The sequence below is a fragment of the Camellia sinensis genome, chromosome 6, assembly GCF_055761805.1.
Source record: "Camellia sinensis isolate YWXY chromosome 6, ASM5576180v1, whole genome shotgun sequence".
In the NCBI taxonomy this organism is placed as follows: domain Eukaryota; kingdom Viridiplantae; phylum Streptophyta; class Magnoliopsida; order Ericales; family Theaceae; genus Camellia; species Camellia sinensis.
In genome coordinates this window covers 156,473,951-156,495,744 of record NC_138966.1, presented here as the reverse complement: position 1 = coordinate 156,495,744, position 21,794 = coordinate 156,473,951, and the positions used below count along the sequence as shown (strand labels likewise).

Here is a 21,794-nt window from a genome sequence, read left to right as displayed (position 1 = left end):
CGCGCATCATTTTAGAATATGCTTGCTTTTGATTCCGCATAGAATATGCTTTGCTTGTCTCATACATAGAATATGCTTTCCCTGTTGCATAGAAAATGCCCTCGTATTTGCATAGAAAATGCATTTTATCACACTGTCTTGTGCACTTACACTTTGTGTCTCACTAGTGCTGTCTTGTGCATCTTGTGGTTGTATCTCACTCGTACTGTTTTGTGCATTTCAAATCACTCGCGCTGCTTAGCGTATCGCATTGTTTAGTGCATTTCAAACCAGTCACACTGTTTTTTGCAGTTTATCATTCGCGCTATTTGCGCATCGCATTGTTTTGTGCATTTTACATTCGCGCTATTTTGCGCATCGCACTATTTTGTGCAGTTTATCATTCGTGCTATTTTACGCATCGCACTGTTTTGTGCAGTTTACATTCGTGCTATTTTGCACATCACACTGTTTTGTGCAGTTTACATTCGCGTTATTTTGCGCATCGCACTGTTTTGTACAGTTTATATTCGCGCTATTTTGCGCATCGCACTGTTTTGTACAGTTTATCATTCGCGTTATTTTGCGCATTGCACTGTTTTGTGCAGTTTATCATTCGCGCTATTTTGCGCATTGCACTGCTTTGTGCAATTTATTTTCGCGCTATTTTACGCACCTCAATCGCACTGTCTTATGCTTTGCATATCGCATCGCGCTATCTTGTGCACCTTACCTGCACTTGTTAGTACATTGCATCGCGCTATCTTGCACACCTTATCTGTATCGCACTGTTTTGTGCATTCACCATGCTCGTACTATTTCGTACACCTTTAGCATCGCACTACTTTGTGTATCTTCTTAGCACTGTTTTGTGCATTCACTCTGCATCGCACTGTCTTGTGCACATTGTATTTTTGCATCATTCGCATTGTCTTGTGCACTCCTTGGTCTAGGAGACCTTAAATCCTCTAAAGGTGCAATTCCTTTGGTGTTTGTCATGCCTGAACAACTTCCGATGGTCTGGTATAGCCACCTGCCTGTGTTTGCGGTGAGTTCCTAGGAGACCAATTGAGACGGTGGAAACTAGAGTTCGAATGGCTTATGCCTAGAACGCAAAGGTTCGGGATTTTCGAGACTAAAGTCTGGTTTAAATACCTAGGGGTATATCCTCGGCTTGAAATCTGTATGGCAGCCCCATAGATTGAGATAGCATATGTATGCGCCTCAATTCTGGATACCGAATCAACCTAGTCTATCACCCTGTTGGAGAATAGGGAAAGCTGCGACCATAGTCAGGGAGAAAAGTAGTACCTGCAGTTTAACCAAGAAGAAGGGGAAGGTCCCCAGCAGCATGGGGTAGGTCATTGCCAATTGCCCCTGTAAGGTACCTTCGCTTTCTAGCTATTACATCGCATTTTCTTACATTGCATTGCATGGCATAAATCCCCAATTATCAAACCGGCTTCGCGTAGCGTATAAGTCCAATTTTCAAACCGGCTTCGTGTAGCGTATAAGTCCAATTTTCAAATCGGCTTCGTGTAGCGTATAAGTCCAATTTTCAAATCGGCTTCGCGTAGCGTATAAGTCCAATTATCAAAGTCTTCCTGCATATCATTTGCATTCTGCCCCTTGAACTACGCTGGTTTGATTCCTTGCAAAGGGATACGTAGGCAGCCTGTGGGTTCAACCAATTAAATTTGTATTTTGTTTGTTTGTCCAAGTCTTCGGCCTCGTCAAAAATGGGTCGTCTTTGGGCTTTGACATTCACTCACGTTACTTCTTGACTTTCGAGTTCTGTCAAAGAGGGGCAACTGTAGACACCCTATTTTTGACCGTCCTTAAGACTTGGACGTCACCGCTTGAACACTCGTTGATCATCTATGTTTGTGTTCGTCTTGAGTTCCAGGAGGCCTCGGCTACGCGCCTTGCCTCAGAATCTCTCAACTCGACCGTTTTGTGTCTGGTTTTGCACCAAACACTTGTGCTTCTGCTTTGGAGGGCAGGGAATGGCTTTTGGGACATCCCTACACTCCACCGACCGTGGCTTGAGGCCGCCGGCTGTGTCTTGTTGCCATCGACCAAATGTAATGGCCGGCCGGCCAATTTTACTGCCGGTCGACCACTTTGATGGGCGGCCGGCCAATTGTGGTTTTCAACAGATATTTCTGTAGACAGCTGGCAGCTATCATTCCAGGCCATACCCCAGTCCATGCCTGGACGTAGGACTTCTGAGGAGGCTACAGATTGATATATCTATATCAATCAAGCTCTCTAAAAGGGGGAAGGAGGAGAGACAAGAGGAAGGAGGAGAGATATACAACTTGGAGCAAAAAATCTCTCTCTCTCTCTCTCTACATTTTCTGCCTCTGTCTAAGGTTTAGGGCTTGTTTGTGCTTAAAAGTGCATTTTCTTTGCACTATTGCACAAAAACACCTAGTTCTCTACTCCCTTTATTGGGCTGAGGTCCTTGGAGGTGATTTTTGGGGTGATTTAAAGCCTTTTCTTGGTCCAAAAGGTGCTGATTTGCTGCTGTGCTTCAAGGGTGAGCTTGTACCTCTTTTAAGCCTTGTTTTCATAGCTTGTTTTGCCATATTTGAAACTGTTTTTGAGCTTAACATATAACATAGAAAAGCCTTTTTTTTAAGTGCTCTAAATAGTCTGTTAAGAGTGCCCTAAGCTTTGAGGTTGTTTGACCTCTCTTAAGGCTTGTTTGGCCCTTGTTTTGTGTCATTTCGGTTGAGCTCCGGGACCATTGTGCTTGGGCCTCCCCACCACTGAAATCTTGAGGGATTTCAGTGGTGAGGATGGTGCCTTGAGGTCCCAAGAAGGAGAGGGCCACCCACTCTCCTTGTTGTCCTTGAAAAGGGCAATTTTTAGCCTCTTGAGGGAGCATATAGTTTGAGTGTGTATTGACCATGCCTTGACTGATTTCATGCTTATTATGTCATAATATAGCATTGTTGTATGTTGGTTTTGGTACATCATGCTTGCTTAGCATACATGTCTTGTAATGCCATGTTTAGGTCTTAACATGCTTTAGACTTTGGTCCTTGTTCTAGCATGATTTTGGCCAAGCTTTGTGAAGCTTTTGTGTTTGTTTTAGCATGCTTAAGCTCTGTTTTTGGTTGTTTTGGTCAACCATCACATGCTTAGTGTAGCCACCTTGTATTTTGGCTCGTTAGCCTTGGTTGTGTGAGTGTGTAGCATGCATTACTTGCAGCGTTTCAGTGGTTCGGAACCACTTACCATGTTATTTCAGTCCCTATAACATGCCTACGTGTTTGCATTTGATGCCCCTTCAATGCGTTAAAAGGTTGTTACCTTATCCTCCATGAATGTGCCTCTTTGTATGCTTGCATATTTAAACCACTTAGATGCCATTTAGGTGCACCTTTAGCTTTGTTTAGGTCTGCATTAGACCTGTTTTAAGTCCCCTTAGCCTTGTGAGGCTTGGTTGACTTAGCCTTGGTTTAAGCATCCTTGGCTTGCCTTAAGTACTTGGACCAATTGTACACTATGTTTGTCTTGGTTAAGTTGGTTTGACACCATCATTAGCACGGTTTTCAGAGCTTACATTGCATGCCCTTAGTCCATGTTTGTCTTCTTTCAAGTGTGCCTAAAGGTTGCTTATTTGATGTTCAAGTGTTGGCCCATTCGCATGCATGTGTGTGTGTGTGTTGGCTCTCATTTCCATAGCATTGGCCACTGTTTTAGGCTTGTTTGAGAGCTGCCTAAATTAGTGTGAGTCCCTCCCTTGCATGTTGATGCATGCTCACCTTGTGTGTTGTCGCATGCTTGTGTGTTATTGCATGTTTAGGTGGCCTAACACGTTGCCATATGCCTTGCCTACTTGCATGCCCATATTACATCTTGTATGCTTGTCATTCCATACCTTGCATGATTGATTCCATAGGTTGTGTGCCTAGCGTCATTACTTGCTTGCATGATCATGTTGCATGCCTAGTTCACATGCCTAGGTTGCATTACATTAGCATGCATGCCTCACATCTTGATCAAGCTATGATAGAGGTTAAAAGCTCCCTTATATGTTTATGTGCATTGCATCCCATATCAAAATGCATACTTGGTTCCTTGGGCCATCATGCATGGAAATGCGCGATTGGTGGTCCGAGAATCGAGAGTCATATCCCTTTGAGTCATGAATATGATAAGGGGTGTGATTGGTGCATACATTACTTGAAATGCATTGCCATGCCATGTTTTGCCCTCTGCTGCTGTCAAAAACAAACTTAACAGGAGGATTTGGCTGGCCAGCAGTGTTGAGTGCCGACCGGCAAATAATGGATGGCCGATATCTCAAACAGTGGCCGGTGATCATTTATCATGGCTGGTGACAAATCCCCTCAGTCGGTGGTTCTTCACAGCATCAAAAGAGCACACCTTGGGATTTTTGCAGTCTTCAGAGGAGTATAACAGGGCAAAGCAGAGGCAACTTGTGCATGGCAGTGGCTTTCCGGGCAGAGCCGAGCGCACATTGCATTGGGCCTTCTTTCCGAGGCCGTTTACTGATTTCTTTAGATTAGTTAATTTGTTAATTAATTAATCGGCCTATAATATTTAATTAGTTTGTAGGTTAATTAACTTGTATTATTCTTTCGGTCCCTCCGAGCGAGGGTAAATCTGTAATCAGTGTGCGTGAGTGTGTGCATGTCTTCTAACCCCACGTCTTTCTTCCCTTTTATTTACCCGCTTATGATGGTAGACTAGGGCATGTTTAAATTAGCATACCTTATGCTATGCATGCGTGCATCCATACATTTGTCTTGCATGCACCGGGCTCGGCTCATCATTCTAACTGCATTTGTACTTCAATTCCAAATTGAATACGTGTTAGTTGTAGCATCTCACATGTCATTTATAGACTAGCCGAGCCTACTCTAGTGACATTCCGTATGCGTTGCATTAGGAATCTAAACATGGACTTGGATCATGCATGATTGCTAACATGTTCTTGTTTTGGCTTAGAGTACTCGGCAAGCATTTATGCTTTAGCATACCGCATGCGTGTGAGTGTTGCCATAACAGCATGATTACCATGAGGCTAGCTGCTTATGTGATATAACTGCTTGAATGCCTGTGGATGGAGGTTAAAATACCTAAATTGGAATAATGCATTAAAACTGTGAGTTTTAAGCCCACTAGATAGTGACAAAACCATCTTTTCTAAAAGCCCACTCGAGGGTGGCAAAACCTGCATCTTAGCCTACTTGCGAGTAGCAAACCATCTTCAAAACAAACATGCAATGTTTTGTTCCAATTTAGGCGATTTGATCTATACTTGTTTGCTGCGCGCATAACATAGTAATTCTAGGATAATAAAGGGAATAAGAACACATAACGTTTTCAAAAACGGATAACACGGTTAGTAGAGGCCGATCTTCGGATCGGGCGAGAGGGGGTGCTCATAGCTGACCTTCCCCAATCGTACCCAAGCTCCTGAGCCGAGACAACTTTAGTGATGACGGACACGTGGCCTTTGGCACCGAAGTCAGGGTTTCCTAAATTCCCCCATAAAAAAAATATTTAGGTGGTGACTCTGTATCTGGCAAAGCAGTCCATGTTTGGCACTTCTTTTCAAAAATCTGTTTCTCAAAACGATTTGCCGGATTTGGACTCTTTGGTTCAGATTAAGGACCGTGATACAAATTGAGTCCGAACTGTAGTGAGGCCCACAGGCGCGTCTACAAATAGCAACTTACAGATAGCTATGATCATGAATGCTTAGTCTCATACTGTATAAATAATGTGACGGTTTATACAGAAATATATGTATATAAGAACTTTTTTCAAAGTCATTCATTTCATTCAATGACATAAGCAATTCACTTTTCTTTCTTCTTGTTATTTTTTTCAAAATTCATATGACCATTACAAGTTTCCAAGGAAAACAGTTTCACCAAGCCCATTACGTTATCTTTCACTTTCCAGACTTACACCTATCTGCCTTTTCAAAACATGTTCACAAGTATTCAAAGTCTTTCACGTTTTTCCACCATCTCAACACAAATCTTACGTTCGTTTCCAACACATTCATGACTATACAAGTATGCCTTTAATACAAAAGAAAACAACAAGCAATCAATAATTATCTGCTTCAACAATTAAGGCAACAAGGCCTTTTAGAATAATACCATCATAACCCATGATATACCCAGATACATTGAGACAATAATGATAAATGAATTTTGCTATACCAGCTTTAAGCACGGTAAGCCAATGATACACCTTTTCATAACAAAATGCCAAGTCAATGATACACCTTTTTATAACAAAATCCCAACTCAAGGATACACCTTTCCATAACAAAATCCCAATTTACCAGACACCGACTGGAAGGTAATGGTACCTCTTTCAAGTTCTCTAGGCGCTAGCTGGAAGGTACTGGCACCTTTCATTCGAAGCACGACCAATTCTCTAGGCGCTAGCTGGAAGGTAAGGGTACCTCTCATTCGAAGCGTAAGCACATTTCCAAATATTTCAACATACTAGAATGCATAACAACCTAAGTGTAATACATACAAAATGTATAAGAACACATAATCACATATGGAGTACATTCCCTTTCCACTCCCAAATCGCCATACATATCCAATGTATGTAGTTATAGTCATATTCAACGACAAGCACAAGTGATCAATTTCAATTCACCTAGTCCACATGCAATTTCTACAACAATCATAGCTATCCTCCCCCGATAGCTCAAAACATATATTTCTAAACATATATACAATCTCCAAATAGACAAACTATTCATATTTTCATAGGTGAGAGATCTCAAACATCCAACCCCACCATTTAAATTCATGTCTATCCATTTCTACATTTCATACGAAAGGAAAACAAAACCCAATTCTTGCAAGACTTTCAGTCCAATAACAAAAGATAATATATAAAGGATTCCAAAAATCCGACCTCAAGCTCATTATCAATTTTACAAAGGGTAATGGTTTCATTTTTTTTCAAAAAGACCACTTTTGTTTCCTTTCCAATCCACACAACTACAACCATTTTCTAAGAATTCATTCTCATCATTTTACAAAACCAAAACCAAAACCAAATCCATCACATTTATTTTACAAAACCAATTCCATTGGTACCAAAACCATAACTCAACTCAACATCACGTGATTAGTCTAAAACAATGCTAACACCATGGTTACTTCTCTTTTTATTTTCTTTTGATATAAACACAATTATCCAACCCATATTAGCAAAATACAAAGATTATTCAACTCCCTCTCTTTTAAATCCATTATACCAACATTATCAAATTAGGGCTTTCCTCATTTTCTTCACAAACATAGTAAATAATTTCCCAAATAACTCAACAACAAACAACTTAACAACACCAATCATAAATATCAAACCTTAAAATCCCCTTTCATGGCTTTCAAGAAAATCCATAATGAATATGGTTTTTATGTAATAAAAACTACCACATGTCTATCCATAGATGAAGTATTAGTAAGGAGCAAAGAAATCCCTACCTCAATATTAGAAGAGGAAGAAGGAAGAAAAACCCCAAAAGTCGACGGAGAAGAAACCACGTTTTGCTCCGATCAAAATGGAGCCCTCGACAAGCTCTACAATGTATCTCAAAGGAGTAAGATGTGGAGAGGCCTTCAAGCAAGTAGATCTAAGGATCTATGAGTGAAAAGTGTCTTTTTGAGAAAAAGAGAGAGTGTCTCATGGTTTTAAAGGAGAAAAGAGAAGAAGAAATAAGGAAAAGGGTTAAGTGGAAGCCTATTTATAGTACTAGGTCCAAATAGAAATAAGCCCCAAAGTCAACCCAAAATATCAAGTTAAAATATCCCCAAAAAATAGGCCCAAACTAACAAAAAAAAATCTGGAAAAAGTCGCAAGTGTCGACCCTAAGACAGGAGAGGGTCGACCCTATCTTCCAGCAACCAACACACAGACATAAGAAGGTCGACCCTCTTCCAGTCTGGTGTCTACCATATCTTCCAGCAACTAACACACAGACATAAGAGAGTCGACCCTCTCCCAGTCTGGTGTTTACCCTATCTTCCAGCAATACTTCTAGAACTTCACCAACAGGTAAGGGTCGACCCTAGGAAGGTTGGTGTCGACCCTAGAATGGAATTTCTAAGTCTCCAAGGAACTTTTGACAAGAATAAGTGCGAACAACCAAACCCAACAAGTTTAAATTGGATTGTACTCCTCAAAACCAACCCGTAACAACACCAAAGATTTTCAAAATAGAATAAAGAGTTCAAATACACTTCTCAAAAGTTTTAAAAGGGCACAAGTGCTACACCCTCCCTAAGGTTTAAACTTCAATTATAATTTAATCTTTCCGTTAATCAATCGTTAAGTCAACTAACAGAAAAAACTAATATAAGAAATTAATTTTTTTAAATGCTCATTTTACTCTTATTAAAAAAAACTTTTTTTTTAAAAAAAATTACTAGATAAGTAAAGAAAATCCGTAGGAAATTATAAAAATTTATTCTATACATATATTATTACACTATTAAACATTTAGGTAATGCTATGATACACAAGTTTTTGTGGTGTTAATTATCACAAATATTATAATTAGATCCTTTTTAATCATAACTAAAAAAAATAGTTATAACCAAACACCGGATAAGGAATAACCAAATGTCTTTTGAATCATAATCAAAATAATGTTTTAATCAATAGTTATAACTAATACAATAATAAGTCATAACCAAAGACCACGACTGGGGCATATAAAATTTTCCTAAACAATAAATTATTTGTCAATTTTATATATGCAAATAAGGATAAAATAGCCATTTAAAAAAAATTAATTTCTTATATTAATTTTTTCCGGTAGTTGACTCAACGATTGATTAACAGAAAGATTAAACTGTAATAAAAGTTTAAACCTTAAAGAAAGGGATGTAATTTTCAATACATAATAAAAATATTTATATTAAAAATAAGGTGTAATTGTAATTTTTACGAAATAAAAAGTAGAAACATCGGGCCTTGTTTGGTTTGTATTTGAGAAGCATATTTTGAGACAAAACGTACGAAAATTTGTTTGGTTTGATTTTTTTTCAAAAGATGTTTTGAAAAATTATTTTGAGAAAGAGTTTTGGAAAAAGTGATTGATTTGATGTGTATGAGAGAGAGATTTGTTTGGAAAAAACACAAACCAAACAAGTTTTGGAAATTTTTTTTGAAAAAATTGGTTTGATTTGATTACTTTTGAAAATTTATTTGTAGAGAATTTTTTCCAAAATTTGTTAAGAAACACAAACCAAACAAGGCCCGTAATTTACCACGCTTTGTAATTTTTAGTTAATTTCGTCACCTTACTTTGCGAGTGGTAAGTGCGTTTAATTTTTTAGCGGTTGTAACCGGTTACAAAAAGTTTTGAATGGATGCCCTAGATCAAAAGAGTACATCTAATGGTTGATATTTATTTTCATGTGTGGTACCTCAAAACCAGCTTCTCGTACTATAGTCGTTCCCCTAAAACGGAGGCTTTGCAGCCCATTTGCAGATCTTTCCTCCGCCGTCCCTCTCCTCCACCGTCCGGCGTCTTCTCCCTCCTCCGGCGAACGACACTTCGCTTCTTCTCCCTCTCCGTCTTGCCTCTCTCGCTCTTCGGCATTTGCAGTTCTCTCCTCGCCGGCCCTCTCCTTCACCGTCTGGCGTCTTCTCTCTCCTCCGACAATCGGCATCGTTGCTTCTGCCTCTCCGTCTTCCCTCTCTCGCTCTTCGGCATCTCTTTCCATCAGAAATCCCTCTTCTCAGGTAAACTCTCTTCCCAACTCTGTAACATCAATTAGTTAGGATTTGAATTGTTGATGAAGAAACACAGAAATGGCAACTGTAGCACAAAAAATATCTTTTTCAAAAAAAAAAATGATATAACCTAGATGAATATTTAGACTGTAATTTATTTAAACAGTAACTGAGAACCTAGATGAATATTTCAAAGTTTCTAGCACAAAATGAGATCATAGGTGGCAATTTTACAATATTCATTTTTACAATAAATTACAACTGCAACTAGATGAATATTTTGATATCATAGGTTGATGAATATTTAGATTGTAATATTAGAGCTGCGATCGTCGGGGAGTGAGAGGTCGAAGAGAGAGAGAGAAGGAAACAGTGAGAGGGTGAAGAGAGAGAGAGAAACAAGCAAAATAATTTTGAAATCAAATCGAATGAGAAAGAGAGATAAGGGCTAGTAGGAAAAAGTTGTTGCCACGTCATTAGAGCCGTCGTAGAGCTCTTCCTCTAGAGTTGCGAAACATTTTCCTATGTTTAATTATAGGAAAATGAGTGAGAGCACTAATTAGTGCTACCACTAATGATGTGGCAGTGGGTCCCACCACGAATGATTTGATGTTTTGGTCTTGGTGTTGTATTTTTTTTCTTTTTTTATTGAATGCCATGCCATTAGTGATCTTTTTAGAGCTCCAAAATTAGTGGTCTCTATCATTGTTGTTAATTATAAATTTATTTTTTTAATTATAATTCAAAAAAGTGGATATAGTGTTTCCCATATTTTAAAAAAAAAAATACTCACCCCCCAAAAAACACTCCAATACTCGATATTGGAGGGGGCGGGTGGGCGAGGCGTGACCAAGACACCATAAATATTCGTTCACACAGGCGGGGTGAGTTGACACAATCCCTACTTCAGTAGAAACCAGACAGACAGACAGACAGACAGACAGTGAGAAAGAGGTTTCTGATTTATGAAACCCCAAAACCAAATACTCCATACCCCAAAATCAAAGCAAAAGCCATGTGGAGAAGACTCTCTACACAGCTCCACCGCTTTGCCGCTGCCGCCAACATCTCTTCTCCCCCGCGGTTGCCTTTCTAGCCATCCACCATATCCTTTTCTTGCTCCCTCACTTCCAATTACGGTACAAAGGTTAGTTAGGGCTTTGTTTAATGTCTTTTTTTCTCTTTTTTTGTTGCTGTTAATTGTTAATTGCTTTTTACGGTAGTCAATTTGGTTTAAATGATTGATTTGATCTAGAGATACTACGATTAGCTGATTCTAATATAAGCATTCAGCCTGTGTGTTTGGTTGGAGATTTGGGAAGAAATTTAGAAAGGAAAAGAGAAAAGGTGTATGATAGTGAAATGTAAGGATATTTATTCACATTTCATCAGTTTTTTTCTTTTTTCTTTTCCTTTTCAAATCCCTTCCCAAATCCCCCAACCAGATACAGTTTCACTATTTCCACATATGTTATTAAAAGAAAGAAACTGAAGGATAATTTCCTGGAAATCTGGCATAGCTACAACAATATGATCTGATATTATAGACTGTACTCTACAACTCAATATTTGAATTACAAATTGTTTGATAAAGAATATGCCTAACAAATAAAGTAATATAATGTTATGGATTCTTATATGTAACACACACCCACAAAGCTTAGTGGGTTTTGTATCCACCGTCCACACTAATATAGCATAAGCATTTTCGAGGCCCCAATCTTTAGATTCAATACTTGATTGAGCGACAATATTTTGCTTTTTGAAGGCACGAGAGAGTAAACTTGGGACTGAGAATGATGGGTTGAGCAGCGGTCATCTAGGCACCCAGCTCAATAGCCATCTGGGAAACATTACGGAGAAAGAGAGTTGAAATGGCTAAGATATAAATCTAATTCATTGGATAATTTCAGATAACATAAAATATGTTATTGACCATTGTCCATTGAAGATCAGTTGGACTATGTACAAATTGGGTGACCTAATCTACTGAAAAGGAGATATTTGGTTTAGTGTGAGAGAGATATTGAAGAGCGCCAATGGTCCATTGAAACTCAGTTGGTAGGGTTCCCAACAGGGTCTGAGGGAGGTGGTGATCAGGGTGGGCCCTAACACATTAAGAAGATTATAATGGATTTTATAAATAAAAAAAATTTTAAATTTTTTTTTCAAAGGACTTGCAGTCAAAGAACTACTTAGGATCTTGATATGTTCTCGTATCCTTAATTATAAAATTGTAAACAAAAATGCTTGCATTGTTAAAGTCCACTCAGAAAACCAAAAAAAGGGTTTTCTTGAAATTTAAGCCACAAGTGTGTGGTTTTATCTTTAGAGCAAATGATTTTTGAAGGCTATATAAATGATGCTTGCGAATATTTTTTCTTTAATTATTGGTAGGCTGCTGAATCCTTTAACCACCATGGGATGCAATACTCAACTACCATGCTGAATGATCTTGACATACACGAGGACTTCAGACCCACTAAGAAGCTTAATAGTTCTGGCCTTTCTTTGAAGGATATTGTAGAGCTGCTAGACAGTAGTCATCTGTACCTTCTGCATTAGAGATACTGAGCCTCAAGTATTTTCTCTTTTAATTATTGAGCAAAGAAATTTAGTTGTTTATTTGTTAAGAGTCTGTTTTTATTGATTGCTTTTAGCTTTTAGCGTAGGATGTCAAGGACAACCCAGTGATGCTTTACATAAATGGGGTGCTTGATCTTCCTCGATGTGGATTCAGCTCACTAGCAGTAAGAGTGTTGAAGGAATATAGTAAGTGTTCTCTTTCTTAGTTTTACGACTATTTTCGTACATTCCATTCCCTGGTTCAGTTTAGCAACGGTATCTTTTAAATGAGCTTGGATGGTTTACCCTTGTTTATGTGGTCCATAGTGAGTATTTGGTTTAGTCATGTCTGGAAAATGAAAATTGAAGTGCATTATATTTGCAGTTGAATGAATGTGTGAGGCTATGTAGTTATAGATGACCATTTAGTTTGCTTAAAAGTTTAAGTAGGGGACTACAAGGTGACACAATAGAAGCTTTAAATGAGTAGCTGACTTAAGTTATATATGATAGCTGGGTTACATTTGGGCATCCTGTTTGTTGAACTTTGATCTGACTTTGCACTTTGCTGAATTTGAGCTGACCTTGCTCTTTACTGACTTGACTGCGTTAGGTTATTACGGCATTCTTACCATTGATATGCCTTTTGCAGATGTTCCTTTGAGTGCCAGAAACATATTGGAAAATCCTGAGCTTAAGAATGCTGTCAAAGCATACAGGTAACTTGGTGCTTGGTATTATACTATTTAGAACATTCATATAACATTGCTATACATCTACAGAGCATTAAGAGCCTCCTGCTCATATATAAGGCACCCTCCAATTGGCACTTCTTAGTAACACAGGATGTACTCAAATTACAGTGATAATTAACATTTATTGTACCTGAATACCCTTCACCTTGTGGTTGGCCTTATTGGCACCATATCATCTCCAACTGAGACAAGGGATTGTCAAGTGGCAACCCATACTGGCGTGTCATCTTCCAAAATAAGCTATTGGGGTTGTAAGTCTAGCCCAAGCAGGGGCATAGAAACCACCAAGTATGTAATCTTGGCTAGCTAACATGCTCAGTGCCTTAGCTTTTAGCCATGTCATCATAAGATGAACCAACATAGGGTATCTTGAGGCGAGGCCAGAGTACCACGTAATTGTGTCGTGGTTTCGAGGCATCCCTGCTCGACTAACTGTAATCCGTAGCAACATGACTCTGTATCCCATTTGGCTTGGCTGAGTGGTCCTCTGCCAGACCATGACCTTACTATGTCTCGTCTCCTCTTTCTCTGTAGAGCTGTGTCCTACTGATCAAGACATCTCCAACACCATCATCCAATACCTTGATGACCTAGGTTCAGTGTTAGGCCTTGGAATCTTTGCTCGGGGTATCATTGGAGGTATGTGGCTTTGAACCTAGAGTTAGGGATTCATTTTTGGTGCCTTTCCACCCCCTACCCCGAGGGTGTCTGCACCTTGATCAGTCTTAGAGAGACAGGTGCTCTAATCAAGGCATGAGATTCTGGAAATTGTATCATATGCAACACTAAAGCCCCTCGTGATGCCTACATTGTTGCTTTTATGATACAATCCCAAGATTTGATCTTTGGCCACGTTTGTTTGGTGGATTAGATTGGATGAGATTGTTAGTGAGAGGATTGTTAGTGAAAAGATTGTTAATGTGGGGATTGTTAGCGAGAAGATCAAGTAAAAGTGTGTTTGTTTGTATGTAATACTATGGTATGGGATTAATATATAAAATTACATAAATGCCCCCAAACTAACCAATCTTAAAATAATTACAATATATATATATATATATAATAATAAAATGAAAATGGGGAGACAACCCACGTCGGTGTGTCTAGCCCCTTACATAAATGCCCCAAAACTATTTTATTTATTTATTTTTTTTTTCCATTTCTTGCTAGAAGTGGTTTGGCACAGTGTTGAAGAGGAAGGGCAAAACAATAATAGCACCAACAATCCTGGGCCTGAAATCTGAATCCTACACTCTCTAGAGCTTAGCTAATTCGACTGTGTGATGGGATTGACAGTCAGATTGGACAAATAATCCAGCCACAAACTCCTCAAACCAAACATGCTCTGAGAGATCCCACCTCACTATCACTCCAATCCCACCATTCATGCGGGATAACAAACGTGCCCTTAGGATGTAGAGGTGGTAGGGATACCTCATTCTTGTTGAAACAAGGAGGGTCAGCTGCCTCTCTAAGAGTGAGCTGGCCTCCATGGTTTGACCGTCCTATATAAGGAGGCCTCTATGCAGACGTTGAAGCATCACTACCTTATCAACCATCACTACCTCTATGCACCGCCCTCTGTTCTCTCTTCTAAGGCTTCTTGATCTCTCACCTCCTCCTCACTGGTGATTACCTTGACATCTCAGTATCTGCATTCTTCCCAAAAGGTCATCTGTAGGCCACCTTAACAAATACCACCCGCAACATTATTGTTTATAATTGGGATGTTTGGGTTTGCACCAAGGGCAATGTTTGGAATAAGTTGGGATCTTAGTTTACATGTTTTGTTTACATTCAAGGTGTATGACTGCATGTTTTGTTAATTCAAACTGCTGTGTGTGTGTGTGTGTTTTTTTTTTTTTTTTTCTTCTAAGAAACCGAGCCAGTGAATAGATAGAGTGCTTTTTGGCAATTGTCCTTGTGCTATAGAACTAGAAGTAGCTAAGAAACAAGGTATTTTTTGTTTTTGATTTTGTTCTTGTTTTATTTTGATTTGGTTTTGTTTTCTAAATTGCGAAAGGTAGAAAATTTGTTTCAAGAGGCATGACATTAGAATCAGAAAGTATATCCATTTAGTTTAACATACTGTGGCAGCAATTCAAAGAATTTCCTTAGGCGGCATTTGAATAGCATTCATTTCAAGTGGATTTAGAAATTACTTAATTAAATGATCCATATCCAGCAGTGGCTAAGAATACATGGCCACAGCAGCATATGTTTAGAAACCCGTTAACACTTCTTTAGACAAGTTTTAATTGATCAAATTTCCTGCTATTTTAACTTTTAATATTTAGGCCCCATTTGGGAATTGACTATTTCGGTTGACTTTTTGATTTTTTACAAAAAGACGTGTAAAAAAGTAGGGAGTGATGTAATTGGGTGTTTTGTTTTATTGGCTATTTTAGCCCAAATGGTTGAGATACAGGTATATGAAATATTTTTTTCAAAATATAGCTTAGCTTGATAGGCATGGCCAAATCTTGAATGAATTATTTAGGATCCTGTTTATGTCAAATATCCACGATGTTGCATGTGTATCAGTTACACATGTTTTTGGGATTATTTGTGAAAAGTGCGCTCAATTCATATTTTAGTGAAACAAATTAATATCAAGAAGCAAACATTTGCAAATGGAATTGCTGTTTAAGCCATGTACTGATCATGACCTAGCAACCCATTTGGTCCAAAGTCGTCGATAAAACATGTAGTTTGTTTGTACTTGTTTCAATCAGTCTCATGGTCTATCCTTACAGCAACTGGCCCACATTTCCACAGATATTTTATCAAGGGGGAGTTCATTGGAGGATCAGACATCATTCTCATCATGCACCAGGTATTACCATATCAAATTTGTTCTTCTTAAGCCTGGGATACATCATACATTGTTTTTATGGTTTTGTCTGTCATGTAGACGGGTGTGCTGAAGGAAATTCTTAAAGATATTGCTGCCAACTAGGAGAGATTGGAATAACTCATGATTGTTGACTATGTATATTTACGTAAGAATTTGCAGTTGTCTTTGATGTTTTAATTTCTTTTGAGGTAATATAAGCATGTTAAATTTATGTCCTATTTACAGACCCTACTTTAGCGGGAAGTTCATGCACTAAGTTGCTCCTTTTAAGTATGTTAAACTACGAATAATTGTTGACTTAATCTAATAATGGTTTGTGCAAGTATGGATTCAAAAATTGTATATGTATAACATTACTCCATGAAAATTTACACACACAATTATATATATTACTGCAGTCCACCTTTTATTTTGGTGTGTAGTACAATGAAACAACTCAAGCTGGTGCAATATTTAGCACAATACACACAGCACAACCAAGGGAAAATATTTCTCTTCAAATCTAATAATACATGATCACACTACTGCTTCTTATTTCTTCAATTCAGAGGACTGCTAAAATTCACGACTGACAGAGGAAGAATCTATCCATCCACTAGTCGTCGCAATTTCAGGGGTACTGACATGCTCAACAATGACCACATGATGATAATGTTCCTTGCCGTGACCTCCACATTTGCCATGGCGATGGTGCCTTTTGCTAGGACTGCCACTACGGTGACCATGATGTATCCCACCATGACCGTGATGTCCTCCACGGTGACAACCACCATGGCCACCATGTCCGTGATCACCATAACTATGTTGATGAATATGATGTCCCCAGCCATGATCGTGGTGTTGGTAAATAAGATGTCCCCAGTTGTGACCGTGATTCCCTCCGTTGTGACCAGCTGCACCTCCGGGGCTGTGGTGTTGTAAGTTGTGAACACCGTGACAGAATGGATTATGATGTTTGACGCACCCAAACATCTTTGTTGTTGAAGTGTTTGTCTAAATCTCTGAAGATTGCTTCGTGACTGGATATTATGTGAGGAGTGACAATGCTGGGAGCTCAAATATTTATAGGTAAAATGGGATGAGTGGTCGGTTATACTTTTACTTGGAGTTTACTTTTTTTTTCTTGGAGAGGAAGCTAACGGGGGAGGGAGACTTATCGATATGAATATGTGACCTTTATTCATGCAGTAATAGTAGGTATCATGAAAAATCTTTCATGAAAATAATTATGAAAGCTTTGTGATTCTTAGATTACACTTAAAATAAAGCATCACACACTAATTAAGGTAATCTAAGGATCATAACTCTTTCATGATTATTTTCATGAAAATTTTCATGATTCCTAACTTTTTTCTTATTCAAGTGTATATCATTAGTTTATTTGTGTTGTCCAAGAAATAATTATGGGATTAAATGACGGTTGGGACTCCCTCTTCTAACAGTCTTTTTCTTCAAACAAAAATGCTAGAGATCTTAAAAATTCTACCAAAAGTTTTACCAAATGTCTCACATGGGCGTCGGACTCACATGGGACCCACATTGTGTAGGTCCCACACCCATCTGAGACATTTGATAAAACTTTTAATAGAATATTTGGGGTCTCTAACATTACTCTTCTTCAAATATTGATGAATTCGCGTTAACGTGTGCTATATAGCCAAGTCACCGACATAGGTATAGACCTTGGACATTAACATGTCTGGGCGGGTTTTTTTAATATTTAATGTCGGTCCTATTTGGTCAACTGTATATTGGATTGATTAATTCCTAAGTTATTTTTAGGTAGGGGTGAGCAGCGGTTCTTTCGATCCGTCCAAATCGATCAAACTAAATCGATCCGTCGTATTTTGGATTGATGCGTGATGACGAGCAGGTGGTTGCGGATTGATTTTTTTTTCAATCCGCCTAATTTTGGACGGATAACGGATTTAAAGTTTCTTTGGCTGCAACCAAACTGTCAAACTGCGAGCACTCTTAGTAATTTGCAAGACTTTGTGTTTTTAATTTGTTTAGATATTCTATTTATATTTTCAATTGAAAAATAGTTTAAATATTCTGTTATGTTTTCAATTTGTTTTTAATTTGAAATTCTTTTATCAAATGGCAAGTGTTGATATTTGGTATTTTTGTATGGAAAATATAAGGCTTAATTTTGTCATTTTTTTAAAAATCAAATTAAATAGTTTTCAATAAAAAAAAAAGTAATGAAGTAGTTTTGATAATACATGGTTTTATTATGTATTTATTATTGGTATTTGACAATTTACTTGATAATGTTGAGTTGGATTGTTATAAAAAAAAAAAAAATGTTGACAAGTTGTATTATGTTTAAAATTTATAAAAGTTTAAACCGCCAAACCGATTTGTATCCATTAGTCAATCCGCTCAATCCGTATTCGTTAATCTGGTGGATGGATGCAGATTGATTTTTTCGGCCGCAATCGAACCGTGAACACCCCTACTTTTAAGTAGTGTTTGAATCAATTTTTAAGTTAAATCTATACTCAAATTTATGATTTAAATAAAGTTTTAAGATGGATTAATGAAATATAGGAAAGTGAAGGAAAACATGTTCCTTCTTCTCTCTCAGTCTAAATTTAAATTAGAGGATGTCGTCTGGACATGTTGGGTTCATTAAGGCTTTTTTTTTTTTTTTTTTTTAAATGATTCAAATCGTTTATTTTATAAGATCTTTTGCGTATTCATGAACAAAATTAGGTTAATTTGATAAGTGCAATTTATTTATTTATTGTCTTGAAGAAAATAGATGGTCCATTTTGACAAAAAAGATGTCGTATTCGTTAAGTCAATTAACAATTTTTAATGATGTTAGAAATATATTTCAATAAACAATTCTAGTAATTTTATTATTGTATATAGGAGAGTAGTTAGAAATATTATATTTTTTTCTATAATTCCGTTAGAATCTCTCTCGGAAGAGATTAGCAACTTTACTAACTTGTTCCATTAGCCCAGTTTGCTCGTCACGGAGTATAGCTCACATCTAAACATCTGATTAGGGAACGGGGCAATACCCATGAAGCTATGATGGAAAGGAAAGCAAGGGCAGGTCTCACCCTAAGGTGAACAAAGCCAATAGCTTTTGATTGGGATGGAAAGCGACTTGAGAAGAAAAGAAGAAAGAACTTAAAAACCAAACAAACTAAACAAGCCAAACAAGTAGCCATTTTATTAGCAAAGAATATATAATCAGGCTATTTCTATAACTAATATTTGACCAAGTCTCCCATCTTGAGTATCCCATCCGACCCAACTCTGATATCCAAAACCTACCTATTAAGACGCTTGGATATGATTAGATACGTGTTCGACAACATATAGAAGGATAAAAATCAATCCGAACTTATGGATTCCTCAATCCCTTGACTCTTTTGTCTTAAAAAAACTCCGGACTAGATAGCACAATCTTGCTCAGTCTTCTGTTTTGTGTCCTTATACTATTAAGAACCCTTAGTGATAGAGTTGGATAAAAAAAAAAAAACCATTTTATTATTGTATATCAAAGTAGTTAAGAATTTTATTTTTTCAGTTAATTTTGTTAAATAAAAAATTTTGACAAAGAAATATATGTAATTTTTCAAACTATAGGGGACAATTTTTATTTTAAACAAATCTCAAGAGATGTATTTTTTAATTTATCCTAAATTTTATAAAAGAATAGATGTATAAATTACAAATTATAACATTTTAAGGTTTTAATCGCCCTATCTAAAAAAAAAAATTTTAATTGCAAAAAAACAAAATGAAATATAATGCAAACTGTGGGCTGTTTTGGCAACACACTAAAAAGTCAAAAGCCAACTTTTAACTCATTTTTGATCATATCACCTCTCACATGAAACAGTAAAAAAAGTCAAAAAAAATTAAAAAGTCAATTTTTAACCATCTTCCCAAAACCACCCACAACATGTGTTCCACCACACGCCAATCAACACATTTGATGTGCGCACCTTGAGCACAATACATGAAAGTGGTTTTCATGTATGGTACATAAAAAGATATGGACCATTAGATTTAGATAGAATGAATGCTAACCATTGGATGAGTAAATAGTAAAACTAGGTAGAAAAAGTAAGGTGATTTTCTAAAAAGTAGAGTAGTTTTAGTTAATTTTGAAATTAAAAAAGTGATGCTAACTTACCATTTACTACAAACATACTCACTATTTACTATTTGCTCACTTACTATTTATTATGAATAAGCTTACTATTTAAAATATCACCTACTAAACAGGTCACTTTCATTTTTTTGAAAATTGTTCCCTTTTTTGCATTTTAAATTAATTTTAAATACGTAGAACTATTGATATTTAACTATTTTCCCCCCATATTTTGTATTGTTATGATTTGAAAAAAGTAAAAATGGTATTTAAATGTTAATTTATTAAAATTTCTTAAAATTTACTAATTATTTTAAAATAGTCATTATTGTGAAAAATTAATTTTAGATATAATATTAAAAATAAATAAAAAGAAAAAAATTATAAACAAAATATTTTTGAATTGTAAGTTATTGAAAATTATTTTTAAAAACATTAATTTAAAATAGTTAGTTTTATTTATTTATTTTTTATTTTTTACCTACAACTCCTCAAAAAATCTTTTAGAAACTTTTATAAATGCATATTTTTTTTAATCAATTTAATATCCATAATGAAATATTTTTTTCTTCGTAATATTTTTTAATATCTAAAATATTGTAAAGCATAAATTGAAAATAAAATAGCTTAGAAAGAACTCTCATTTGTCAATATATTTTAATGGTTATAAATGAATACACGTGCAGTAATTTCTTTCTTTTACCAACTACACTTGAAAACATTAATTGCTATATAAGAATATAGTTAATTAGAAAAATATAGAAGAACTCTCAATTCATTCGCATACATAATGAACGAGATTGTTTTTTTTTTTTTCATATTTTTTCACAAAGAATAAGTGAAAGAGAGTGATTTAGATTTTACAAATTGAAGACAATTTCCAATTAATAATTTATCTATGTCTCTCTCTCTCTCTCTTTTATTTTAACATTATGTGATATTTTAAATTTATAAATTTTAATTTTTTTGTTGGAAAATCATTTCATTGAGTTAAAGAAAAAGTGGAGTTTCAAAATTTTAAGTCAAGTTTAATGAAATAAGTATAATTTCATTGATTAGTAACTTAAGTCTATTGAAGTGGTGTCTTATTGATTGACAAGTCATGTTTAATTAAGTGAATAGTAGAGTTTGATTAAGTAGTAACTAAATGTAATGAAGTCACAAGTGTTCACTATACTCTACTTACTACTCAATGAACTTCCACTTACTATTTCACTAGAGTATACTTACTACTCAATAAGTTTCCACTTACTAGTTCACAAACTCTACTTACTGCTCAATAAGTTTCCACTTACTATTTCACTAGACTCACTTACTACTCAATAAGTTTTCACTTACTATTTCATTACCCTTCACTTACTACTCAATTTTGATTTCACTTACATTAGACTCCACTTACTATTCAATGAGTTTTCACTAATAATTTCATTACACTTCACTTATTGCTCAATTTTGATTTCACTTACTACTCAATGAGCTTTCATTTGCTACTTCAGTAGACTTTACCTATGAGTTTCCAATTATTATTTCATTACACTTCACTTACTACTCAATTTTGGTTTCACTTACTACTCAATGAATTTTCACTTACTACTTCAGTAGACTCTATTTACTACTCAATGACATTCCATTTACTATTTCACTAGACCCCACTAAGTACCTAATGAGTTTTCACTTATTACTTCATTACAATTCACTTACTACTCAAAATTGGTTTCACTTACTACTCAATGAGCTTCCATTTACTAGTTCA

General features: G+C 36.4%; 1 protein-coding gene across 10 annotated transcripts in view; it reads left to right on the top strand.

Moving 5' to 3' along the window:
* Positions 1-16,946, top strand: part of LOC114275497 (monothiol glutaredoxin-S15, mitochondrial) — a 54,380-nt gene extending 37,434 nt beyond the window's left edge. For 2 of the 10 annotated variants that reach the window (XM_082872779.1, XM_082872782.1), the window contains one exon: positions 16,470-16,946. In XM_082872779.1, coding sequence (XP_082728905.1) covers positions 16,470-16,842 — 373 coding nt within the window. In that variant the 3' untranslated portion in view covers positions 16,843-16,946. Of the gene's footprint in view, positions 1-9,412; positions 9,754-12,141; positions 12,326-12,404; positions 12,517-12,961; positions 13,029-15,842; positions 15,901-16,469 lie in introns of those variants that run through there. The other 8 variants (XM_082872787.1, XM_082872793.1, XM_082872777.1 and 5 more) reach the window with 8 other exon arrangements.
* Positions 16,947-21,794: the final 4,848 nt, after the last annotated feature.